At 36.2% G+C, this 24,363-nt stretch overlaps 7 protein-coding genes across 13 annotated transcripts; 1 reads left to right on the forward strand and 6 right to left on the reverse strand.

Moving 5' to 3' along the window:
- Positions 1 to 80: 80 nt before the first annotated feature.
- On the reverse strand, positions 81 to 4,925 carry LOC147473530 (Cytochrome P450 superfamily protein). Of its 5 annotated transcripts, none has more exons than XM_086587332.1 (10): positions 4,826 to 4,925; positions 3,557 to 3,832; positions 3,022 to 3,346; positions 2,707 to 2,856; positions 2,237 to 2,476; positions 2,007 to 2,090; positions 1,596 to 1,674; positions 1,319 to 1,440; positions 933 to 1,060; positions 81 to 474 (listed from the first exon to the last, which is right to left on the reverse strand). In XM_086587332.1, the coding sequence occupies exons 2-10, from the start codon at positions 3,775 to 3,777 to the stop codon at positions 366 to 368; spliced, it is 1,458 nt and encodes a 485-aa protein (XP_086443458.1). In that variant the 5' UTR covers positions 3,778 to 3,832; positions 4,826 to 4,925; the 3' UTR covers positions 81 to 365. The 5 variants fall into 5 exon arrangements, with proteins under 5 accessions (XP_086443458.1, XP_086443456.1, XP_086443460.1 ...); XM_086587330.1 differs by lacking the exon at positions 4,826 to 4,925 and adding an exon at positions 4,506 to 4,646 and having other exon boundaries at positions 182 to 474; XM_086587334.1 differs by lacking the exon at positions 4,826 to 4,925 and adding an exon at positions 4,368 to 4,384 and having other exon boundaries at positions 182 to 474.
- An 858-nt stretch (positions 4,926 to 5,783) lies between these two features.
- Positions 5,784 to 8,792, reverse strand: LOC147473531 (uncharacterized). Its single transcript, XM_086587336.1, has 6 exons — positions 8,310 to 8,792; positions 8,131 to 8,229; positions 7,781 to 7,958; positions 6,824 to 6,921; positions 6,390 to 6,451; positions 5,784 to 6,304 (listed from the first exon to the last, which is right to left on the reverse strand). Exons 1-6 carry the CDS (start codon positions 8,736 to 8,738, stop codon positions 6,175 to 6,177), a joined length of 996 nt encoding a protein of 331 aa, XP_086443462.1. The 5' UTR covers positions 8,739 to 8,792; the 3' UTR covers positions 5,784 to 6,174.
- Positions 8,793 to 9,187: 395 nt separating this feature from the next.
- On the reverse strand, positions 9,188 to 11,394 carry MIA40 (Cox19-like CHCH family protein). The gene is made up of 4 exons (XM_086587347.1): positions 11,293 to 11,394; positions 10,926 to 10,957; positions 10,720 to 10,845; positions 9,188 to 9,517 (listed from the first exon to the last, which is right to left on the reverse strand). The coding sequence occupies exons 1-4, from the start codon at positions 11,309 to 11,311 to the stop codon at positions 9,344 to 9,346; spliced, it is 351 nt and encodes a 116-aa protein (XP_086443473.1). The 5' UTR covers positions 11,312 to 11,394; the 3' UTR covers positions 9,188 to 9,343.
- A 32-nt stretch (positions 11,395 to 11,426) lies between these two features.
- LOC147473533 (UPF0426 protein At1g28150, chloroplastic) lies at positions 11,427 to 12,121 on the forward strand. The gene is given in 4 exon segments (XM_086587348.1): positions 11,427 to 11,564; positions 11,648 to 11,764; positions 11,832 to 11,864; positions 11,866 to 12,121. Coding segments are annotated over 4 exon segments (351 nt in total). The 5' UTR covers positions 11,427 to 11,522; the 3' UTR covers positions 12,025 to 12,121.
- Positions 12,122 to 12,704: 583 nt separating this feature from the next.
- On the reverse strand, positions 12,705 to 15,083 carry LOC147473534 (D111/G-patch domain-containing protein). 3 transcript variants are annotated; one of them, XR_015210405.1, is made up of 5 exons: positions 14,862 to 15,083; positions 14,730 to 14,783; positions 14,335 to 14,457; positions 13,706 to 13,918; positions 12,705 to 13,111 (listed from the first exon to the last, which is right to left on the reverse strand). XR_015210405.1 is itself a non-coding variant. In XM_086587346.1 (4 exons), exons 1-4 carry the CDS (start codon positions 14,913 to 14,915, stop codon positions 13,784 to 13,786), a joined length of 366 nt encoding a protein of 121 aa, XP_086443472.1. In that variant the 5' UTR covers positions 14,916 to 15,083; the 3' UTR covers positions 13,498 to 13,783. The 3 variants fall into 3 exon arrangements, 1 of the variants encoding a protein (XP_086443472.1); XR_015210406.1 differs by having other exon boundaries at positions 13,065 to 13,202; positions 14,862 to 15,058; XM_086587346.1 differs by lacking the exon at positions 12,705 to 13,111 and having other exon boundaries at positions 13,498 to 13,918.
- A 715-nt stretch (positions 15,084 to 15,798) lies between these two features.
- LOC147473535 (sm-like protein LSM8) lies at positions 15,799 to 18,019 on the reverse strand. The gene is made up of 6 exons (XM_086587320.1): positions 17,890 to 18,019; positions 16,847 to 16,953; positions 16,563 to 16,603; positions 16,412 to 16,486; positions 16,163 to 16,215; positions 15,799 to 16,043 (listed from the first exon to the last, which is right to left on the reverse strand). Exons 2-6 carry the CDS (start codon positions 16,884 to 16,886, stop codon positions 15,953 to 15,955), a joined length of 300 nt encoding a protein of 99 aa, XP_086443446.1. The 5' UTR covers positions 16,887 to 16,953; positions 17,890 to 18,019; the 3' UTR covers positions 15,799 to 15,952.
- Positions 18,020 to 19,228: 1,209 nt separating this feature from the next.
- On the reverse strand, positions 19,229 to 23,642 carry LOC147473536 (phytochrome-associated serine/threonine-protein phosphatase). Its single transcript, XM_086587315.1, has 10 exons — positions 23,385 to 23,642; positions 23,147 to 23,293; positions 23,001 to 23,068; positions 22,866 to 22,923; positions 21,907 to 22,017; positions 21,751 to 21,801; positions 20,796 to 20,939; positions 20,620 to 20,715; positions 20,415 to 20,486; positions 19,229 to 19,561 (listed from the first exon to the last, which is right to left on the reverse strand). Exons 1-10 carry the CDS (start codon positions 23,463 to 23,465, stop codon positions 19,478 to 19,480), a joined length of 912 nt encoding a protein of 303 aa, XP_086443441.1. The 5' UTR covers positions 23,466 to 23,642; the 3' UTR covers positions 19,229 to 19,477.
- Between the last annotated feature and the right edge of the window lie 721 nt (positions 23,643 to 24,363).

A 24,363-nucleotide genomic window follows, 5' to 3' on the forward strand; every position in this document is an offset into this window, starting at 1 on the left:
AATTCCAACATGCATACTGGAAGTCGATTGTATAAACTATTATTTGTTTGTTTCTTTATTTTGTAGATGTCATTACTTCGAAGTGTAAATATCCAATCTTAAATTTTTGAACGTCGTTGGCTTTGACGATGATAGCCATGAAATGTGAATTGTAATGGCAGTGTCATCAAACTAGTTGGTATCTATACACACTCAAATTACGACCCCTGGAATTAAACCCTCAAAATGTATGATCTGGCGTTTCACCCCTCAAAATATCAACAAGATCTATGTATAAGCTAAAGGTTCTACGTGGATTTACAAAGAAAACAAGACAGATCATACAAATCTTAATAGGTACAGTAAATTGAGAATTGAGTGATTTTTCATTGCATGGAAACGTCAGGAATTATCCTAGTTATGCGAATCTGGAAGCCGTTCACTAGCCGAGCTGATGGAAAGAAAGACATGCGGTCCTCCTGTAGCTGTGTCCACCTGATGAAGCCACCCACAACACAATGTTTCAAGGTAAACGAAAACGAATCCTTAAACAAAATGTACACACTACTATACTAGTGGTTATGCTGAAAGTGGTGACATTCTTGTAGATTATCACATCCTGTTAGTACTTGGTGTTTGTCTTAAATCTTAGCTAGTATTTGTTTCAAAATAGACAACACACAGTCGGTGTAATCTGGCACTCCTGCTTCAGATATACGCATACTTGGTCAGACTCTAGCAAAGTGAAGACATGGGAGAAGTGCTACTCTGATACCATATACATATGAACCTCAAAGATTCAAGAAAGCAAAAACAAAGGCGAATTACAATTTGGAATTACACACAAACATTGTGGGGGAGGGGAGTTATTTGGGATCACTTGTGTTGATTCCTGCAGTTGGTACACAAATCTGAATTACAGAGAGACTGACAGACAGAAAGAGACCAAATACCTGTATCTAGTAACAAAGAAATGGAGAAAGAGAGCAATCTGAAGCCTAGCTAATTCAGCACCGGGACAAAATCGAGTGCCGCCTCCAAAGGGAGCATAGAAAGGGCTACTTCTCCAGTTTCTCTTTTCCTTCACACATACAAACACCACTTATTAGACTAGACTGGAACACTCAATTAAATGTCACATGTATGAAACACAAGTATTCTATCCTTCTTTTCGTACGTATCATCATTCCCGTGTCATTGCCTCATTGGATCCTAACCTTGGCACACACTAATCTTACAAAGTATTGCATTTATGCAATACACACCATCAACAGAAAAAGTCATGGAGGATTCCAGAGAGTGCTCAGGAGAATATCTCGAATAGATTACAAAAGCTAACCTGGTTCTCAGGGTCCATCCATCTCCAAGGGTTGAAATGGACAGCGTCCTTGTGAAAGCTGTCATCCAAGTGAACTGCTGATAGAAATGGAACTACAAAGCATCCTTTTGGAATTAGAAAACCTGCCAAATATCAAACATTGGGAAATATGATTTCGATTCTTTGTTATTTTTTTCATTTTCAAAAAGAACACTTTCCTTCTGTTTCTGATTTCATCCACTTTTAAGTCTGTAGGTAATGCAAAGCTAGATGTTTAATATGAATGATGCAAGATTACCTTGATATTCGACATCTTCCCTGGCCTCCCGCATTAACCATATTGCTATCCCTCCTAGTCGAAGTGTTTCATCAATGACCTGAATATTGATAACAAAATTAAGAAACTCATCCCAGAGATTGAAGTTATTTTATGCAGTTCAATATAACCATAGAATGCAGACCAGGGTACGTCTGGCCCGGAAGTTTATGGGAGTAATGCCTGAAAGTGTTTAAGGTGGCCAAGCAATTATGAATGGATGCACACAACCAGTGTGCAATTACATGCAAAGTGATCAAGATAACTGGTTCAATCCATGCAAAATTTGTGTAACATCAAGCTCAATTTGCTCTAAAGTCCTATCCATGAAAATGTTGTGAAACATCAAGCTCAATTTCCTCAGTCAAACTTAAAGTAAACAGATTAACTTACGCACTGAGTGAACGGCATAGCTTTGTAGTCCTCCCATGTAAGAATGTGTGTATCACTGTTACTTTGTAAACCAGCTTGCTCTGCCTTTTCACAGCAGAGTAGTTAGATAAACAAAAAGAGGAACGTAAAGTATCATTTATTGATTCATTAATTTGTCAATAACGGAATAATTTTTGGACATATTCTAGGCAACAGAACATCATAAATGTTAACAATGTTTATCAACTTACCATTAGTTGCTTCAATGCCCTGGGACACTGAGTAAGGAAATATACTGCAAAAAGCATTGTTTTTGCTGTTGTCTCATTTCCAGCAAAGAGTAAGTTGATAATGAAGTCTGCTATAGTGTCATCTGGTAAGCTGTCTTCCTCTAGCAATCTTCCAAGGACACCATTACCGATGTCTGTTGCAGGTTGTTCTCTCCTTATCTCTATTGTCCTGTCAATCTTTTGTATTATATTCTCTCTTGCCTGACATTTGCATAGTATACAATAATAAGAGTGTTTCCAATATAAATCTCAAGTTAATGTTGCCTCTAATACAGTAAGTTTGCACTTCAAGGTAGTTGCACTGTATTTTCTCACACATTTATTTCGTCTACAGATATAAAGAACATAACACTAGGAGCTTTTTGCAATAGTTTTGTGTTTAATTAGTATATATATAGGCAGTAGATTTTATGAAAAGCTTAAGTAGTCACCTTCATGGCAGTGTGATAAGGGAAACCAGGCAAATTGATTGGAACAGATAGACAGCCATCAGCGAAGTCTGAGAACAACTGAGCCATCTCATCAATTTCAGATTCACTAGACACTCCCAGTAGTTGATTAACCATCAAGTTAATTGCCATCTGGAGAATAAAGAAAAATAATTACTGAAGAGGCCGTGTATGGTTAAAATGCAGTAATTCTAGTACTTAGTAATGTTCTCTTCTGCTGTTACTTCACTTAGTAATATTCCCTTATATGATAATGCATCTTTCTAGATAGTGTAAAGGGTAAAGTACAATTCTCGCCTTTCTGCAAACATCTTGAAGGAGAATGACTTGACTGTTGCCAAGATTGTTCAAGGTTTGAGTCATAACCATCTGGATGTCCTTTAGGAAATGGAACTTTAGCTTCTCTAACCTCATCATGTTTGATGCAATCCCGTGAAGCTTCCTCTGTTGTTCTCCCTGTACCGTTATGATCCCATTCTTTCCCACTAAGTCTCTAAAGGACTTGGGATAACTGGACTGAAACAACCTCCCTTCATTTTGCATTATAAAGCGGTTAAAGGCTGGATCAGCAGATACAACTGCTCTTTTACCCAAAAGGTTACAAGAAAATATCCTTCCATACCTGCCAGAATAATTAAGGACTTCAGTTTTGGGGGGGAACTTTGGCAATCAGGCAAGTGCATAGTGAAGTGATTAAAAAGCATTCTAACTTTATAAGCATAATATGCCTTTTCATTACTGTAAGAGTATTATCATTTTGACCATAAAGGAAATAAAAAAAATTCTGTTGTTTCTTTCTTCCTTTTCAAGCAAACAAAAAGATTCTGCATACCTCTTGACCTGTTCCTCAACAAAACGAGGTGGATGAGAACCTGCAACAGCATTATACCAGTTGATGCTATCTCCAACTACCGGCCAACCTCTTCTGCCAGGCGGAAATCTCAAAGCTGCCTTGTCGACCTTCCTCTTCTTTTTGTTTTGAACAAATCTTCCAATAAGAATGATGAGGAAATATGTTGTGATTATGGAAGTGAAGATTATGGAGAACTTCATCGTTCAAGGAGTGCAATTCATCTAGTTTTTCTCATTCAGAGACGGGAGGTGAGATCTATAATCAAGAAGAAAAACAGAACCATCAGAAAGAGTTAGACCAGACAATCAACAATTAGATTTTCTATAACAAAAACTCCAGACAGGTCAAAATGCATTAGTTATTCATCTCTGGAGTTCTTAACCCGCTTCGAGTAAATTGTATAAATTAAATATTACTGTTTCAGGATAATATAGAGCAAAAGGAGAACAAAGGTATAATATATCTGGTTTCCTCCTGCATTTTGAAGCTCTTAATATCATTCTTTCTTTCTTAAGAATATTGTTTGACACTTTGACAACAGGTCATAACGTGATAATAAAGATCTCGGTGATAATATGTGAAAACGTCTGTACTAAAATGAGGAGCAGCAACGCTAAGAACTTTATTGAATACTACAACGAACCGAAAACACAAGGTAAAAATGAAAATGAAAAGCCAATTAACATATAAAATATGCTGAAGAAAGACTGGCACAGTATATATACACCAAGGCAATGTTGCATCCTCAATAATTGCCTAGGGCCATTACACCTTACAGTATAAATGCTACCTGCATCACTAACCCTATGACCATATATTGCCTATCTACACTTTTTACAAATGTTTTCAAGACTTCCTGAAAACATCTGAATAGATGATAAAACTGCAAGAGCTGTCTGTCCTATTCATTCATCAATGAATCCTTCACCTCGAATGATGTACGAGGCGTACTTCTAAGATCTTTTTAACTGATCCTTTGGAACGTGCCAAAGTTGATGGAAATCTACAGGCACATGAACACAGGGAGAGGAGCAACAGAAAGAGAGTCCAACATCTCACTTTTATAGATGAATATAAGTGGAAGAGAAAAGTGCAAGAGCGATGTCAAGTGGAATAAAATGAAATTAAAGGAAGCAAAGGTTTGACTATCTCTTCTGTTTAGTTTAACATAAAGACACATCTGTTGGATGTTCAAATCTTACAAAATTATTGTTTATTATACATTAACATTGAAATTAAAATTGCCACCTTCAGCATGAGAGTTTGGGAGGGATATGTTTGACTATGAATGGCTTCTATAGGCTAGATTCAGCTCTCGCCCCTACTCTACAAACACCAAATCCCTCAGTCCCACCAAAGACATGGATGAAAACAGGGTTATGGGAAATTGCAAATGCAGTTTAACGTCTTCTGCTCAAAACCGTAGTCCTGAATTTCTGCCATAGTTTTCATTACTAGTAACTACTCACCTCACATAACCAGAAGAAAAGGATGAGACACTAAACCTTTTGCCTGTTATATACATTTACACATTATACAATGACATGTAAATATGCAATGCATTCTGATTTGGTAGATGGTTTGATAGATCCTCATATAGTAAAAGTAAGACTATATATCCAACTGCAAAATCACATAAAACTAATTCTCTAGAACATTATGTCCCAAAAACCACTCTCTTATTGGTTCAAGTTGAATTTCCAACGTAAGTAGGAAGCACACTACACTGCTTCCTTTCGTTATAAAACTAACAGTAGACTTTATAGTTTAGTAAAACAGACAATACGGATCGCATGTTTCGTGGGGCACAAGGCTCAACCTGTTTACGTGTAGGCCTTGACCTTCTTATATATGATGATTTAGTTAAAATATTCAACTTAAGTCGCTACTTCTCCATGTCTGAAGGGAGCAATCTTAGAAAACAAAACTTTGAAACGAATCTTTAGTTGTCATTCCCTCTTTTATTCCCAATTGATGTCTCCTTAGCTGTCAGTTCCCTATAAAATTGTAACCATACACAAAACACCACTTGCTGAAACAAAGAGAGCGAAAAATGAAGTGTAAGTGTCACCAAAAATGAGCTTCAAATGACTCAGTGAATTCCCTACAGCCAAATTATCAATAGCCATTTTGCTTGGCCGGTAGTAGTGTCTACGTACCAACATCAAGGTCTAACGTACGTATTTCTACAGAGAAAAAAGTAAACTGCTAAAACTGCATCTCTTATTATTGAGTACCAAGTGAATATTATACATTGGCTCTTTTTTTTTCCCCTTTGATCAAGCATACTTAATGCCTGATTGTAGGTTGTTCAGAGTAAGACTGGGCTAGGGGCCTAGGGCAAGAACTTAACCTGACTAAACACAGTTGAGGTAAAATAACAAACACCAATTAACATTACAAAATGTAATTGAGAAAAGTACACAAGTTCCTTCATATGAAAAGGGTGAATATATAACTGACTGAGTCTCTCTCTCTCTCTCTCTTAAAATCTCCGAAGTACTAAAGATCAGTAATTCCCGACAACTTCATCAAAATTGCTCGATGGGGATACAATCCCACTCCGACTCACGCCATAACTCTAACCATGGGACACATCATTCTTGAGAAGCAACAGAAGACTCATCATCAGATTGTTCTGAATCTGAAATGCCAACCATCTTCTGAATTGAATCAACATCCCCAGCTTCAGAGAGCGTGTGTGTCCGAAGAGTAACTGCGTCCTCGCTGCGTATGAGAAAATTAAAGATCAATATAGATAACCTAGGATGGCTCAATTAGATTGTACAAGAGTTCCAGCAAAGGACCATACTCTGTAACTCCAAATATCTCCTTGATGATTAAGGAGCTCTCCCTTGAACAGAATTCTGGCAGCTGGTCCACAATCCCCAACAAAAGGAATCAGTTCAATATGTGATATACACAGAAGATGCTTTTCAGTTCAATGTCGTCCAAAATAAACTAAATCAAGCAACTCAAGAATGAAAACCAAGATCCAGTATCCACGACGGAGTGTGGCTTTGAACACAGCTTGAGCACATTTACTCGGAATGAGTCGTTAGGGAATCTAACTACAATCAAATGACATCTCAACCCAAGGACCCAACTAATAATGAAAATTTCAACTACTATGGTCTATGGCCAACTTGATAGAGTCCAATAAGTTTTATGACCAATCAAACAGAAGCTTTGCAGATTAACAATGCAATTACAAACTTCAAAAGCCAGATGTATTCACACAGTTACCTCAGATAGATAAAATATCTTCCCAAAGAGTGCCTGCACAGCAAGTTTTCTCTTAAAACCCTTCTCTGAGTATCCTGAAATATCCATGACAACTGGACCTGAAATGGATAGCAAGTTGTGATCAGTACACCATTACAATAATCCTTGAGCATTCATGTTCTTATGTCACCCATACTACATTCTGAAGTAAATCCTCTTTTTATATGAGATACTTCTGTTAAGATATCCAACAGCATTCCTTCATTTCATTAAATCAAACTTATTTACTGATACCGTCTGACGTATTCTATTGTCTACCGTCAAACCATATACCAGGTGTTTTCTTCACTTTTCCAGGATTTTTCATATTTTCAACGGATGTGTTGACCTCAACAAGTTCAGCTGGTAACATCATATTTCAAAACAACATCCCGCATTTGATGCTTCTATATCTCCATTTTGTGCCAAACACAATAAGTGGTATCATATTGGTCGGTGATCACAACTCACTAGAAAGAATCATGATACGTACAGCCATACCCCAAGTATACCATTCAAAATAATATACTACAAAACAAAAAATGTACCGACCCTTTTCAACTGCTGTCTCTTATAAACAATAGGGTAGCCAGGTAGGATAGTACATTAAAGAACAAAGTATTATACCTGATATTTGTTTGATATGCCTATATAGTTTCTCTTAATACGTAAAGATGCAAATGTTGTTAAATGCAAATGGAAAGGTGGTTGAGATAACCACGGTAATACAAGTTAGAAAGTTCATAGGTGGAGGGGGGGCATCAAAACGCTAATCCTCATAGTGCATCCAAAAGTACAACACAGAGTAGTGGGTGAATGGATCTCATTTTCATAATTTCATCCCATCCACATTTGTAGGTTCCAACTTCCATGGCATCTTATAGGTAGAAAAGGAGCAAAAGAACTATATGTGTCTATGACAGCAGCAGGATAACTTACCTTTGTCCCTTACAATTCGTCTTGATATCTCGTTTAGAATTTCAGCAACCTGGGCATCATTCAGCATAGAAGCTTTTCTGAGTTGGATCAAGTCTGCCACCATGTCTGGGTTGAAGGGTTTTTCATTCATTGCATAGCGAATGTACTTGCGCAAAACTTCCTCCATGCCAAAGCCTGTCTGGATGATATTAAATACTAACGTTATAAAGATCCAAAATGCACAAAAATCAAAGCAGAATAAAAGAGAAAAGGCAATAGTTGAGTAGAAGAGGACAGAAATGAGAAGTATATATCAAAATTTTCAATTTCTACCCATAGCAAGAAAAGAGGGCAGCGGAATAAATATGTACCTGCTGCACGAGTTCCAGCAGAGCTTGATTCTGAACTTGATTTCGTCCTTTGAGGAGTAAGTCGTCTATGGCTTTGCATAAGAAAGCATTTTTGTTTACCTGGCATTAAATGGATGATTGGTTTGATTAATAATGAATGAATTGAAAATATACATATACAGGGGTGGAAGAAAGAAAACCAGTTTGCGTCTCTTGGCCTTGGGTGAATTGAACTTTCTGAGGGTCTTGACAAAGGCAATAACGAAAGTGAGTCCAGCATAAGCCATGGGAACAGCTAGGATCCAAGGGAGAGAGCTCTGACCCACTCTTGGGCCGGGGAGGGCTTGGGAGACGGAGCCAGTGAACTCCACCAAGTCCATGGCTTTATCATGAATCCAGGGCAACTCTTCCTCTTCTTCTTCCACTACTTCTTCTTTCTTCTCTTCTACTACTAAAGGAGGATTTTCTTGTTGGGTTTTCTTGGCCATTACTGAAACCAGACGCCCGGGAGTAAAATGTGATGCTGCTTTAGGGAACACCAAAAATGGTGGGGCACCGCCATGTCGGCGTAGAACAGACGCGCCGGAAGTAGAAGCTCCGACCAAATGCAAAGTAGAAGCAGCGGCCATTTTGGTCGATAAACCCAACCCCTCCTGCTCCTCTGCACATCACATCAGCACTGTGGTGGAAATGGAAATTTTATTCGTTTCGTTTGGACCTGCATCGTCGGAGGCCCGGCCCCAAACTGCACCTCAAAGCCCAATACACTATTTGTACCCGTTTTAAATAATTTTGTATCCCATCCCATGAAGAAATCTTTTACAGTTCACCTAGTTGAACCACTGACCCACTGTACAAGTTTTAAGTATTAATGGAAGTTTCCTATCAAAAAAAAAAACAACAACAACAATTACATTAGCTTTTGCCACTATTTGATGATGATATTATGTGCATTTCTGACTACTTATATATGTTTTCACACAATTTTTAGTTCCAAACTGTGCAGCAAGTTTGTTTTAAACCTATATATATATATTGATGGAAGCACAAACACTAGTAACTTCTGTAATGCCAATCCTTTGCCACAACTGCAACTCTTCATTCTCTTTTGATAAAGAAAAGCTACTGTTTGTTGAAGAAACGAAAAACAGATAACAGTTTCTAAATTATACCAAACAAAAAAAAATGGGGCGGATGAACAGAGAACCAAAATTTCAGGTTGTTCTCCAGTCTTTCAAAGTTTGGCTTTCGGTTCGGTGGACCATGTAGGAGGACTGATTTTGTATTCTCCAGTTTTTTTTTCTTCTTTCTTGCTCTCAACGCTGTCTACAGCATCTTTTGAAAACGCATCCGGGTTTAGTTTGATGCAATTCTGTAGAGCCACAAATGGATGCACACAATCCGATCCCTACAAAATAACAATATGCATGTTAACATTTATTATAAGAAATTTATACCTTCAGAACTCAGAAAACTATCATGTAGCCTTTTACTCTATTAGTTTTTTAGATCCTTGGTTCTTAAGAAACCAGTCTTAATGTAGCAGGCTAAAGACATAGAGATCAGACCATCCACCATTCCATGTGATGATAACCTCATATCACCAAAGTAGGTCCAAATATTTTGGTGCTTGTCCACGATATCAGTGGGCATCAAACCAAACAATGATCCCAACTTTCTTATATTAACCTACACTACTTCACGGTGGTAATATGATTCAATACATAACTATCAAAGAAACCCTAATACAAGCCTGAGGTAGTCGATTGTACTACAATTGTAGGGATCACATGACTTGCCTCCAACAAAGATGGCTAACTTGTGTATAGAAGGTGGTTCCATGGCAGTTTAAAGTTAAACGGAGAAGTTTTTACAGAAGGGCTACCATCTTGAAGATAACCCCATACATGTCGCATAGGTGAAGCCCAATGGTTTGGTGACAGGCAGAGTTTCTTAAACTATGAGTAAAAAATGTCATTATACTAGAGATTTGGTTAGCCTCCTGTTGATTGTGGTAGTGCCCACCATCGTAGAGGTTTTGTATTCTGTATTTCTGTCATATTATTTCGTCTTTCTTTTCTTTCTTTTTGCATGGTAAAAGTGAATTTTAATAACGAATGCACAATAGGCCAGCAAAAAGGAAAAACCAAACAACCTAAACTACCCCGAATCAAAATAAAAAAGACTAAACCATTTGTCCACAAAGTGTCATATTACTTGTATCAATTTCCCATAATGCTACAATATAATATATTGATATTAATTAAGGGAAATATCTAGATAAATAACAACCACTCAACACTACCCAAGACTAATTAGCACCAAATGGTGGGTTTAGCAAACAGGATTAATATTTACATAAAAAGAAAGAAAATAGGGGAAACACACAAATATATCTATATACAAACAGAACAATATTGAAATTTATTTTTTCCGATGAACAAGATTGACATGTTATTGCCAGCTTCAAGCCTATCAACATAGCATGCATTTACTGTCCTTGGTGATTAATAAGCTAATGAGTATACTAAAAAATGCAATACACGCTTAGTGAATCATACTCTTATACCAATTCAGTCCATGAGATTCAACAATTTCAATTGACGTTACCTTTTCCTCAGCAGTACTCTTAAGAAAACAGCGGAAAGCGTCTATAAATGGGGTACCGCAAGGACCACTTCGCAATGGAGCTACACAAGGGCATTCCAGTGCTTTTTCTATCTTGGCATCAAGAGACTGAAAAGAGAAACTCCAGTTACTTGTGGAGATATGATGAGCAGAAAATGAAGAGTTCCCAAAAGAAAAAGGGTACTGACCTCAGTCTCACTGTCACCAAAAGCAGTAGCTTCTGAAAAAAAAAAGATTGGTTGATCAAAGATTAGGAAGCAAATGCGCAAGTTGTAAAATTTATGTATAATTGAACAGTGGGTGGAGACGTTACAGAAAGGGTGTTTTGCTGTTTTTATAAAAGAGCCCAACAAAAATGAAAAAAAAATAAAAAACTAAAATACACAGCTTTATATTTCTCATTGCATAGGAAAGATGTATAAACAGAGTCAACAACATAGATTTAGTGTATGTATCAAGTAATAAAGGCATGAAGAAAAGGGAGATGTCAAAACAATGGATACAAAAGGGAATAGATTGGGGTTGTTGAGTACAAGTAGTAGTAGAGAGAGGGACCTGCGATGAGAGCTTCCATGGAATGTGGTTGTTGAGCTTTCGACTTTGAAGACTCTGAACTAGTTAGTAATAATTGTTTCCTTCTTCTTCTTCTTCTTCTTCTTCTTCTTAATGGGGTTTTAGACAACCAAAGCAAACAGATATAAAATCTTGAAACACGTGCATATCACGTGTCACTTACTGCCTCCTAGAAATGTCAAGACACGAGCTGTTTTTTTGGACAAAATAATATGGCTCTCTTCCTCGCCACCAGCTGCCCTTCATCGCTCCAGGTACCTATCAATCATCAGCTCATAATAATTAATTTGATTTTTTTTTTTTTTTGAAAAAATGTTCTAAAAAACATTTGATGCAGCAGCTGCCAAACTCCAACAACAGGAGCAGTGGACGAGGCTTGAAAACAACAACAACAACAAGAGCTTCCTGCTTCTTCAATCCTGCTCAAGAACCCCTACTCAAACAAGCTCTCAAGGTATTACTAAAACTAAAATATATATATCTTCATTTTTTTTTATGGTTTACTAATTAAATTAAAATAGGAACCGGTTGCTTTCATGGGAGGGATGTTTGCTGGGACTTTTGAGGCTTGATTTGAACGAAGACCCACTCAAGGATTGGGTTTCCAGGACCGTCGAAGCCTCCTCCTCTTCAGCTACTCAGGATGATGCACTCTCACAACAACAGCAACACACCAACGACCAAGAATCCCCACAACAAATTGAGATTGAATAATCTTGTCTTTTTTTTTATCTACTCTCATCTGTACTACTTAAGTTATATTATTTGCTACAGTTACTCTCCATGAATCGAATAACCTCACGTCTATCAATATGCATCTTTATTTCCTATTCTAGATTAAATTCAATGGTCAATTGCAGCTTATAGTTACCAGTAAGTTCAAAGCCATTAAGAACATCTTTAGAAGTAATATCAACCTAGCATGTTTTTTCAATTTAAGGAGAATCACATATTGATGAAAACACCAAACCAAACACCAAATCGGCCAATATTTGGTTTGGTGTTGTATCAAATCACTCACGCGGTTTTGCCAACGCCACCTGGACTTGGGATTCTAATTGGAAAAAAAAAAAAAAAAAAAAAAAGTTTTATCGAAACCACGTGGTTTTCTCAAAACCACATGAATTTGGGCCTGTCAGTTGGGTTTTAGTAGCACGATTTTGGAAAAACCGCATAGGCTATATAACACGGTTTATCCAAAACCGTGTAGTTTGATATAAAAAATTTGATGTTGCTCCTAAATTGCTTGGTGTTTTTTTGGTTTGGTGTTTTTTTAGTTCCAAATTTTGGTGTTTTTAGGTAGCTCTCCTAAAGATGCTCTAAGTCCACATTCTAGTTGAAAATTAGTATCGTGAGACTGATACTTTTAGTGGAATCTCACGGCTACAAAGGACTGAAATGAAGAACAAGTTGATAACGGATTTTGGGTAAAATATACTTCCCATTTCTTTCGTCCTTATATTACAAATTATAGATAGAAAGTTCTGACGGAAAAATTTGCTTGGGATGACACCAAAGCACGCTCCATCAACTAACACATGAGACTTGTAAAACAGGTTTCTCGTTACCAGTTTGCCACACACCAATTTGATGTGTACAACAACCACAAATGCCTAAACACATCTGAGAAAACATCATGTGTGGATGCAAAAGAACAATTACAACCTTCGGCCTCGCTTATAAGCAAAAGACTGAAATATTTACTGAATCCCTTGAATGCACAAGTTGACTAACCAGTCCTCTTTTATGCTTGGCACTGCAATTCGAATCCACTGTGTTACCTACTACTCTGCCTCAGCCACTGCATAAAATAAAAAGGACTGCATCAAATCTCCCCACCCTTACTTGTTTTTTCTTGATATTCATCATCATCTTCACACCAACTTCAAAAACTGAAAAGATAGACCGATCAACGGTCCATACATCAGATCTAATGCTAACACGGATTTTAAAGATAAGATGGCATCTGTAAAATTTTATTTCCAGAGTCGCTATAAGCCCATTTACGAGCCAAGACACATATACCCTATTGATCACCTCCAGATTTAAAATTGCTCTAAAAAAGCATAATTTTTTTTCAAATGCCCCATTCCCCTCGACTGTGTAAACAATAGCATTTATAAATGAATAGAGAGAGAGGTGTGTGTGTGAGCGGGGGTGTTCTGGAGAAGCTCTATATGCAAGATGTGACAACCAAGATACCGATGGTCTTTACATAAACATGAAATGTTACATATTTCCACTGTAGCAATCAATATAGCAAACAGGTAAAACGTAAGAGCTAAGACAAATTACTAAAATACTTGCTTGCACAACACGTAAGAAACCAAAAAAACAGACAACGGCAAAAAATTATTATAAAGAATACATGAAGCCACAACACAAAACCCATTACCTGCAGAAAATCCTTTTCACAACATTGAAAATTTGAAACCAAGAAAATGGTCTGAGAGGTGGATATCTAAACTGCACTTCATACATTGTCCGGCCAGAACTCCCTGAAAAAAGCTCTTTCAAATTCTTGTTCTTGCAAGCGCTTTTCCTGCTCCTGGATTTTCCTTGCCCTTTTTGATAATGCTTTGGCTTTCTTTCTGGATTGAGAGTCCTCCTGATGAGTAGATAAATAACTTAGCATGCAGTAGGCGTCTTTTACATGGTAAAAAGTATAATCCAAAAGCTAACTAATAACACAAATAGAAAACCACCATCCAGGGGTACTTAATAAAACTGTTAGTTGCAAGTTGACCTAACGAAATATAGATAATTGGTAAAGCTCTAATCTCTTAACCTCAATTTCTAGCATACTAACCTTCTAGAACCTATCCATTGTGAAGGCACACCAAGCTTGCACACATGTCATATGTACTTATATTGTTATATGCATTAGCTAAATTGAAGATATCTATTTAGAGCAGGAGGTGCCTTGAATGTTCCAATCTATTAGTTTTTCACTTTGTTTGTATATGATTTTACTAAGCAAAAGGGAACAAAGGGTGCATGTCACTTCCATTAAAGAAAACTTACATTGTCATTCTGCACTTTAGACTCTGATTCTTTAGAAAGATGCGAGGTCTTTTTCTTTGTCTTCTCTGCACCCAGACCACGCTTGTTGTTCTTCACATGTGTTTGCAGTGGCTCCAACCTTCCCTATATTCCCAACAGATACAGACTGCTAAGTAAGTCACAAACATAAAAAAAACAGTAATGACAAACATAAAAGAGCAAGCAGATGAGACTTGCGATGTTGCCAATGGATATTAGAGTTGATATTCATGGTACCATTGTCTCTATAACAGGAGAATCCTTGGCCAGTCTAGAGGGTTAAAATTAAGAGTATAGAATATGTGATCATGTATTAAAAGTAATATGGGAATTAATATGGAAAATTAAATACACGAGAAAGAGAAAGAAAAAGAAACCTGCTCAGAAACGCCCAAACCAGTGCCTTCTGTCCACCCGGCCTTCTTTAAGAGCTACATAAGAACAGAAGAAACGGATTATTAACTTGAAGAAAAACGAAACCCTAACCGTAAAAGAAAAAGAAAAAAAACCTGAAAGCCTTTGTTGGAAGAATTGATGGCAGATGATTCTAACTCCTCCCCCATTCCCGAGAGAGATAGAGGACCAATTGATTTTAGCGAACTAATTACCCAAACAACACTCGATCTTAAAAGTTAAACATCTATCTCTCTTGTTCCTACTTTCTAAATTCCAAATACTCATCATATATTTGCCTCTCCTTCCAAACAAGTCATTTCCAGAGCAGTTTTGTACTTGAGAGCATGGACCAAAATATCGCCGATATATCCGATATATATCTACCGAATATAGAATTTTTTTTCTCGATATATATTGGAATTTCCGATATAAAATTTTATATTGCTGATATATTCGATATTTATGATATATATCAGTTGATTTTTTAACCATTTTTTAATATAAATTTGATATTTTGATATTATATTTCCAATATTTCTGATATTTTAAATAATTTGAACTGATTACCAACAAAATAGATATATCCGATATATATCGATTTTTGGATACGATGATATATTCATCAATATCAATATTTTGGGCCTTGCTTGAGAGAATTCGCATAACCTTCCGTTGGCCCAACCCAAATCTTTGATACTACTAAATCTAAATCTTTGATACTACTAGAAAAACTGCATAGCAGTGGGAGTAAATACCAGTTGCTTATGTTGTAGGTTAATGAGAACTTCTAGAAGTTGCAGGAGGGAGAAAACAAGAGAAAACATACAGATAAAAACAAGACGGAAACACATACAGTTATTACAAAACGACATTTGGGGCCCCAACCCCCCTAACGCAACCCCCCAACGTGAAATGTTCGTACCGCCCAAGGATGAGCATCCATTGCCAAAGTCTCAACACTTTATCTCCATAGTACGGCTCACAAATTAATTTCATTGCTACAGGGCTCAATGTACAGCAACATGACACTAATCTGTAGAGTTACCATACTTAATCAACTAAAGAAGAATTAAGAATAAAGATAGCAACATCAAGATGACGAAATAACAATTTCATCCTCTATTCCATCTCCATACAGAATATATCAATAACCTACTACAATCTTACAAAATTAAGTCTAACACCCAAAATTTAGTTCCTTGAATCAATGAATTATTGGCTTGAGAGGATGTGCTCTTAGTTGAGATAGGTCCAGATTTGAGTCGAGCTCTTCATCCACTTCGCCAACAATACTTCTGCAAAGGCCAACAAAACAACATAAGTTCTTTGTTTTTTCAAAGATTAACAACATAAGTGGAAGAGATAGAGTAAAAGTAAGGTTTGACGGAATTCCAAATAAGTAATAGATGCATACATGTTATCGCCCCTTATGATGTACAATCCTAATACAAGTTGTTGGACACCTTCCTGTACATAAGAAAGAACAGACAAAACTGTGAGCTACCAAGAACAATGGAAGACCTTGTCGACTCAAACACAAGTCAGCCAGTCAGGCACTCGAGAAACTAACAGGGTAATGAATGACTTCTGATGAAGCCATTAAACAGAAGACCCAATCTATAACTCATTGAAGTATGAAACTTTATAAAGGAACTGGATGAACCTTTGTGGAGTAAACACGTTCATGAGACTCATCAAGAATAATGTTTGTTGCTTGGTCAAAACCTTTCAGCACTCCCTGCATACAGACGACTAGTAAAGCACTATCACAAGTCTTTTTATACAAAGCCTAACTCAAACTTAGTTTTACTTACCACTATATTGCGCCCATCATTTGTTATAATGGAAATTTGTTCTGCACACGAAAAAACAGGAAGTTAAAAACGATGGTTGTGTGCATGTGTACATAAGCATGTCCAAGTAGTTTGTGTCAAAAGAACCATTAATAGAATAAAACATCGGTGGGATTTTATAACTGAAATCATGTATAGCGACCAATCCTGTTAATTAATAAAATCATGGAAATCTATCACTAACCACACATATAAAGAAGATACTCCAGTCAAGCAATGAATAAGAAAGGTGGGAGTTTACTTACGATCTACCAGAGACTCAAGTCCAGGGCCACCACTTGTCATTGGGAACTCAGGTATACAGAGACAAAAGTTGTTCACAACGATGGCTGTCACACCTTAACAAATTTCACTGCAGGAAAAATTAAGTCGAATGTTAAGGAGGTTGCAAATATAAAACCTCTCCACAATAGAAGCAAATAAGTCTATGACTTTACCAAAACACCATCAATAAAACAATCAAAACTCAAAACCATTATAACTAAAGGAAAATGCTCATGCTGTCAAAATACTATTAAAGTTATAGAACTAGAAACACATAATAAAAAAGTCCCAAAGGGAAAATACAGCAACAGAACATTTAGTATCAATGTATCATCAACCAGAAATTTCTTTATTCTTTACTTTTTTCATCTTATATTTTTATTGAGTCGAGTCAAACATCATATACTATTATGTATCTGGGCAGTTAAATCACTACTTGGTGGAGGTGCGAGTAGGTCTATTCGGGGATTAATCGGGATTACTCGGGTGATTTTTAAAATCTCGGTGGATGATTTTTAAAGTAGGTCTACTCGGTCGGGGATTAATCGGGATTACTCGGGTGATTTTTTAAAACACTATATTTCTTTACAAGCATTTGATCTTTAAAACAAGTGTTCTAAACTTTCACAGCATTGACAGACAATCATTATATCTAGAAAACATTCGGTAGGACTTGTCATGGCTTGAAGCACATAAGAAGATCCATAAGCACACTGTAATCAAATGGACAAAAGTTAATTCCTAATCGTCTCCCACCACATATATCAAAACTACCATATCCTATATAATCATAGAAATACATCAGTTTCTCTAATCCACTAAACTAAACAGATCAGCTAAAAAAAATGTTTAATCATATATATATATATACCAAGACTTTTTAACAGAAAAACAATGAAAAAAAAAGGACCCCAAAGTAAGATCTTCTCGAAAGAAAAACAAAAGAAAAAAGTGGAGAAGAAGAAGTGATGAGAAGTGAGTAGAAGAAGAAGAAAAAAAAATGGAGAAGAAGAAGTGTGCGTACCTGTGCTGCTGTGCTGCTGGAGAAGACGTCTGTGCGTTTTTTTGGTTTCGCGAGCCCTAAATTTTTTTGGTTTGGACCTTTTTTTTTTTTTTCTGTTTCGCGGGCTAAAAAAGGCCCGATCCACTATCTTATAAATGATAAGAAATAGAGTGAGGAAAGAATTTTGTTTATAAAGGTGCGTTTATAGATAGTGCTTCTCTTCCAGGAAATGGTAATAACGAAACAAGAAATTGTATATCTGACCAAATGTGAAACATCTTATTCTTACACAAACAAATAGATGAGAGAAGAGACATACCTATGGTAGGAATTATTTTAGAGCAATTTATCTACCATATGCTTCTTTTTTGTAGCGGAGCATTTCAAATTATAATGAGAACAGAAGGAAATCTTTTCAGAACAATTCCACTTTTTTCAGCCTGCAACTCTGATGGTATAACAAACCACTTGCACTACACAGATTGCAGATAGAGGAGAGATGTTTGTATGCAAAAGAGAGAGAATTGTGAATTTGTGCTAAAGTATTTTTTTGTCTCAACGGGTTTTTTTTTTGCAGTTCATACTAACCTAAATAACGGTAAAGAATCCGGAGCATAACCTGGATTATTACTCTTAGATTATGAGAACAGTTTGGAGGAGAGATTGGAGGCGAAGATAGGGGAAAATGAGAGAAGAGGGAGGGGGGTTACGGTCAGACACAAAGTAAGAGTTATTTGATAGGAAGTGGTTTTTTGTGTGACTTTTGAAAAGCGACCTCAAGCAGTGGTGATAATTTTGTGTATATATTCTTTTCAATAATGTAAATACTTGTGAAAATTTCTTGTTATATATGTTTCATGTTCTTCGAATGATTTACATGTCTAATTAATAAATCAGTTCAAAACTTGCTGCCTCATAACCACAGAACTCAAAACTTGTAAGAGCTACAACAATTTAAAAGAATTAGCTCAAATCAACGCCGAGATCATCTTCCCTTCTGCAAAACCAGAGGATATGATTATCCTAGCAGATAGTTTCACCTTACAGGCAGATAAAATATCACAACTTCACAACCATCTGATCAACTTATTATTTAGGTCTGCTATAAGATATTCTTGCACATCAACATATTTAGAGGACTAGCAAGATATAAGGTTAATAACTGGCACATTTAACCTTCGACCTATTGTTCCGTCCTGAGAATACCATGCTGAAAGTCCTACCCCTGTACAGCCACTACAATCAACACGCACAGGAAGATGGGAAAAACGATATAACCATCATCAGTGTCATTCCTAAATCCTAACAACAGTCAAAGCGGACATAAACTACGCTACAATCAGTTTGGCGACAAAGATGAAAGGAAATAATTATTAAATTATAAAGCAGGAATGGCAACCGATGAAGTCTTTAATATACGACATGCATACATCAAAATCTGCAAGTAAGACCTGAACTCAAATCAATATAGTAATCACATCTAATTGTTGGTGTACCCAAGGCTTCTTCATTATTACATCATTTCTTCTTTTTCTCCAGCCAGGGACAACAGTGAATCGTTGCAACTTCAGAAATAATTTTACAGGTGATAAGAAAAAAATCCACGCGCTCATAAAAAATAGGGGACTCCAGTCCGGGGCCCTCTCATCTGGTTGTTCTCCTCCGTCTCTGTGAAGAACTTCACTTCTCTCTCCTGGTAAACATTAATAAATGGAAAACATAAGTTACAAGCATGCTTCATTCTATGTATTTATATAACCAATATTAGAGCCAACTGAAACATGTCATCAAATTGCTTTTGATTGGAGGGTCACAACTAGTTGGAGAGGGTCTCTCATGGGATACATCAAAATACATGGCACATGCTCATAGCACAACACAACACACCACAAATTGAAAATATTGTGACTCAATCCGCACTTTGCATTACCCCAAGGGACCCTCTCAACTGATTTGTCAAAACCAAGCAACACTCAAGTCTGAAAGACATTTTAAATTGTTAAACTTTTTAATTATACTAGTCCAGATTCTCTTTGAATCGGTAAAGCTCCCTTCGAAATCAATAAAGCTAGTTGATCCATAAGATGAACATCAATAGGATATCTGGTGAAATTCAACCTTTCCAACTAAACAGGGAGAGAAATGTCAAAAAGAAAATATCAAAGCCAAGTGGGGAGCATAACATGAACCACACCATTGGTCTATGGCATTAGAACACCATTTAATGAGTTCATCTATTTGTTACCAAATTAGAACACCAACCTCTGTTTGGTGAAATTAAGTATTGAAAACAGGGAGGAACAAAAGACTATATTTCCTCTAATCAGTACTTTGGCCATCAAATCATTAGCTTCTTGGGAATCTAAACACATAAGGATGTGAGGGGTATAATGCTCACACCATTTTGTCTCTTACAGGAGTATATACCAAATTTTGGATGACAAATGGATGTGGACTGGTTCAATGATACACAAAGAAACCTAACCCATCATTCAAATAGATATACCAATAACAAACGCAAGTCAATACGATCTATTGAACCTTACCATGTTCTCATTGAAGCTCAATATAGAAGCCACGTTTCCACACCGATAGCAATAATTTGGTGCAGACCAGACCTGCAAAACCCATGTAGAAAATCACTTATTTTTTCACTGAACATAGAAAATCAACTATTCAGGCGATTCAACTAAAAAATAATATGAACAGAGTCCTATCAAAGAAATTCAAGAAAAGAACTACAAGACTCACAGTTACGAGGCCTTTATCTTGAAACATGTATTTGAGACCTTCTTGTACAAGCTGGTGGGCACGACAGACAAGATCCAGATTGTTGATGTGATTGAACTGGAAAGAGCAAGAAAGGCAGTAGAGATTTAGAGGAACAAGTCTATCTCAATATTCAGCGTCCCTAATATTTTACATACCTCTGATGTAACCCTAGATCCGAAAAGCCATCCTGCACCACGCGGACTAACTGCCCATGTTTCAATCTCTTCAGGGTCACTCCACATAAGATCACAAAAAGGTCCTTCATGAGGAATTTCACAATTTCGTTCAATGACCCGCATCTGCAAACAAGAAGTTGGTGCAACCGGAAACTATAAAACACATGCCATAAATATGTTCGAAACCAGTAAAATGAAGAAAAAAATAAAAGAGTTGCATAAAATTGAAATGCACAATAAAAAAAAAAGAGCAGAAAATCCCAGGCAGCTAAAATATGTCTTTAAAAAAAATCCAATTGAATAGACCCAGATTTTCAGAAATGGATAAAAGAAGATTAGTAGGATGGTAACCATATGTCTAGTCCTGGCATCCTGGCCTTGTTTGCACTACTTATTCCTCCGTCCTTGGCCTTGAACTTCATCCCGATCTCCTAGGACTCTTCACTTTTGCCTCTCATTTTTCCATTTTTTGCTTTTGAATATCTTTTATATTGGGAATTGTGTAGGTCTAATAATACAGTATTAAAGGGTAAGTCAGACCTCCAAGAGTATTTTTGATCACCCAACCTTGTCACCCTTCACCTAACTGTGAAGGTCCACTTATTTATGTGTCCAAGATGTGTTGTGTGCTGAGTGGCACTTTTTCCGAATCAATTAATCCTGAAGTCGGACTATCATGCATGGACTTGGCTAGCCTGCTTTTATCCTTGTTCGCAAAATGTTGAATAACTGCAACCTATTTTTCTGTTATTCAATTTAAATTCTAAACATTCCAATTAATACAAAAATTACTTTCTTACTTATCAAATATGTGATATAATGAAAAACTGTTATTGAAAATGATAATAAAATATAAATTAATAAGAAATAAAGGGGAAAAAAGAATGGAGACCCCGAAAACAACCCAATTATCCACAACTACAAAGGGGCAAACCTGGTCAATAGATCGAACGTCGGGAGAAAGACCACCATGGACGCACAGCACCTAAACAATTCAGAACAAAGAAATGTATGGTAATAATAAATATACAAACAAAAAGACAAATATAAAGACAAGAAAATATATTAAAATTAGAAGGCAAGGACATACAGTTCCATCAATAATTGCTGAAAGTGTGAGGTAGTCAAAAACATCAGTGCAATACCGCCATGCATTAGCATTTCCATACTTCCTTTGACACTCATCATAAAAGCCATAAACCTAACAGAACATGAATCAAATCATTCATTACTGATGTAACAAGTATAACATCAAACAGGTCATTTCAGCACATAGCTCAACGGAGAATTTCCTTTCATCAGTAACAAGAGTATATGATAATTGATAAACACATGTGCTAAAACTAAGAACTAAATAAAGAATACACAAGTATCACAACCATGATCTTTGGAAAACATTTTGGCTAGTCAAAAACTTCCAAATTTTTGTTTGTGACATACCATTTGAGGCGTTTGTGTTTAGATGGAAACCCATTATGAGCAGATTGGACTTGCCCTTTTGTTTTATGTTATCTTCTTATGCTTCTGTAATGTAGGATATATCTCATCCTATTGTATTCTTGTTTTTATTAATAAAACTACATTTACCAACCAAAAAAAACAAAAACATATCAAAAAATGTTCAAGAAAGGCAAGATAATGAATAAAACCATCATGACCAGCATATCTCCATTGGCATTCATAATCATCTCAATTATCCTACAGTAAAATCAAAGGTCACATCTTTCTTACAACTCTGCTTCCTCTTCTCATCAACAGCCCATCCGCCATGGTAAACATATCCATTTCTTTTTGTTATTTTTTGGGATGGGGTAGTAATGAAACTGACAAGGTATCCTTGACCATAGAATTCCTTGAATTCACTCACTAGCTGAATTTACCCTAGTGTATCTTGTCCACTGGTATAAAAACAAGGTCAATTTTTAAAATAGCTGACTTTGGATATATATAAAGTTCATGTTGGTAGAGCTCTCAACCATTCCCTATTAGAATAAATCCTAATGGTAAAAGTTTAATCAACCCAATAGACAGTTATTTAATTGAAAATACCTGAGTAAGTTGACGGCTTTCATGATTGCCACGCAAAAGAGTTATATTCGCAGGATATCTGTTAACAATTAAAACAGCGTGGATCAACAACATCTTACAAAGACTGAGTAGAAGAAAGAAAAAAAGTGTAAATACCTTGCTTTAAGAAGTAAAAGAATTGTAAAAACTTCAAGACTATTGTATCCACGATCGACAAAATCACCCTGTTAGGAAGAATAATAATTAATTTGAGGAATGAAAGAAAGACGTAGAGAGATATATGAGAATAAGAGAGATAATACCATAAAAATGTAATTAGTTTCTGGTACATGTCCACCGGTTTGAAAGAGCTTGATAAGATCATGAAACTGGCCATGGATGTCACCGCAAACAGTGACTGGGCTGTGGACAGGTTGCACATTAGACTCTTCAATGAGAATCTCTTTCACCTGAGAAATTAGGGTTTGGGGATAATAATAATTATTATTAATAATAAAGAAGAAAAAACCCTAATAAATGAATAAAAAATGGGATGATTACGTATTCGCAGAGAAGCTGGAGCTCGTCTTCCATTAGATGCTGGCCCTCTTTAACCTTTGAAATCCATAGATCTAGATCCATCCGGAGATGAGATACTACTTCTCTCAATTCTTTTTTTTTTTTCTCTGTTTTAATAATAAGTGAAAGAGAGCTTTCCTTTTTCTTCTACCGCCCTCGTATATATTTTTTTTATTTTTATTATTAGAGACTTTTTCACTTATTTTCTTTTGATTCGGAACCTACACATATAATCACAACAAAAATAAACATTTTTTTTTAGGGACATATACATTCTTAGTTAGGGCTGGTCATAGTCAAGTTGTTCGTGAGTATGAATCGAGCTTGAACTTAATTTAAAGCTCATTCTAGATAACCACTAGTTTGAGTAGCTCGCTCATGAGCTACTAATTTTATAAGCTCACACGCAGTATATAATTTGTGATTTATACGTCATTTTATATTTTATACCCAATTATAATTTACAATTTATAGTAGTTTTAATGTTTTATATATATTTTTTTCGAGTTCAAACAAACATAAAATAAACTCGAACCTGAACTCGAACTCATAGTGAAAAACGAGTCAAGCTCAAGCTATTAGTAGAACTAGACGAGTCGAGCTTGAGCTTCAATATTAAACTCAAAAGTGAGTTTGAGTCAAGCTCGAGTACAACAAAACTCGATTCGGGTAGCTCGATGATGAACCCAATTATTAGTTGTGGTTAATCCATGCACCCAAACCAATTCTTCCACTTGTGGTTTACCAATTAACAACTATAGTTTGTGGATAATAAAGAAAATGTTAGTGTGTAGTCTGGTTGTACACTACTATTAATATCCAATTAATCAACAATAAAACGCCAACCATATAGTAAAATGAATCAACGTTTATTAAAAACAGTGTTTTCTTCTATTATTCGAGTATGTAACCATGGTTAAATGCTTACTATTTATAGCTCAGTTGGTTGTGTACTACTAAA

This window comes from Coptis chinensis, unplaced genomic scaffold (assembly GCF_015680905.1).
Source record: "Coptis chinensis isolate HL-2020 unplaced genomic scaffold, ASM1568090v1 utg2340_pilon_pilon, whole genome shotgun sequence".
Taxonomy (NCBI): Eukaryota; Viridiplantae; Streptophyta; class Magnoliopsida; order Ranunculales; family Ranunculaceae; genus Coptis; species Coptis chinensis.

Excerpts from the sequence above, each read along its gene's own strand:
- LOC147473530 (XM_086587332.1), bottom strand. The coding sequence starts at position 3,777 with ATGAAGTTCTCCATAATCTTCACTTCCATAATCACAACATATTTCCTC. Across the intron at positions 2,091-2,236 it reads GGGCATTGAAGCAACTAATG|GCAGAGCAAGCTGGTTTACA; the intron begins GTAAGTTGATAA and ends TGCTGTGAAAAG. Across the intron at positions 475-932 it reads TTCTTTGTTACTAGATACAG|GTGGACACAGCTACAGGAGG; the intron begins GTATTTGGTCTC and ends TGGCTTCATCAG.
- LOC147473531 (XM_086587336.1), bottom strand. The coding sequence starts at position 8,738 with ATGGCCGCTGCTTCTACTTTGCATTTGGTCGGAGCTTCTACTTCCGGC. Across the intron at positions 7,959-8,130 it reads TGCTGGAACTCGTGCAGCAG|ACAGGCTTTGGCATGGAGGA; the intron begins GTACATATTTAT and ends AATATCATCCAG. Across the intron at positions 6,452-6,823 it reads AGATATTTTATCTATCTGAG|CTGCCAGAATTCTGTTCAAG; the intron begins GTAACTGTGTGA and ends ATTGTGGACCAG.
- MIA40 (XM_086587347.1), bottom strand. Across the intron at positions 10,846-10,925 it reads TTGGTGACAGTGAGACTGAG|TCTCTTGATGCCAAGATAGA; the intron begins GTCAGTACCCTT and ends TTCTCTTTTCAG. Across the intron at positions 9,518-10,719 it reads AGAGTACTGCTGAGGAAAAG|GGATCGGATTGTGTGCATCC; the intron begins GTAACGTCAATT and ends GTTATTTTGTAG.
- LOC147473534 (XM_086587346.1), bottom strand. The coding sequence starts at position 14,915 with ATGGGGGAGGAGTTAGAATCATCTGCCATCAATTCTTCCAACAAAGGC. Across the intron at positions 14,458-14,729 it reads GTTTGGGCGTTTCTGAGCAG|GGAAGGTTGGAGCCACTGCA; the intron begins GTTTCTTTTTCT and ends TTGGGAATATAG. Across the intron at positions 13,919-14,334 it reads CTAAAGTGCAGAATGACAAT|GAGGACTCTCAATCCAGAAA; the intron begins GTAAGTTTTCTT and ends TCTACTCATCAG.
- LOC147473535 (XM_086587320.1), bottom strand. The coding sequence starts at position 16,886 with ATGACAAGTGGTGGCCCTGGACTTGAGTCTCTGGTAGATC. Across the intron at positions 16,216-16,411 it reads AACGTGTTTACTCCACAAAG|GAAGGTGTCCAACAACTTGT; the intron begins GTTCATCCAGTT and ends TCTTATGTACAG. Across the intron at positions 16,044-16,162 it reads ATCATAAGGGGCGATAACAT|AAGTATTGTTGGCGAAGTGG; the intron begins GTATGCATCTAT and ends TGGCCTTTGCAG.
- LOC147473536 (XM_086587315.1), bottom strand. The coding sequence starts at position 23,465 with ATGGATCTAGATCTATGGATTTCAAAGGTTAAAGAGGGCCAGCATCTA. Across the intron at positions 23,294-23,384 it reads TCCAGCTTCTCTGCGAATAC|GTGAAAGAGATTCTCATTGA; the intron begins GTAATCATCCCA and ends CTAATTTCTCAG. Across the intron at positions 19,562-20,414 it reads TGAGCTTCAATGAGAACATG|GAGAGAGAAGTGAAGTTCTT; the intron begins GTAAGGTTCAAT and ends AATGTTTACCAG.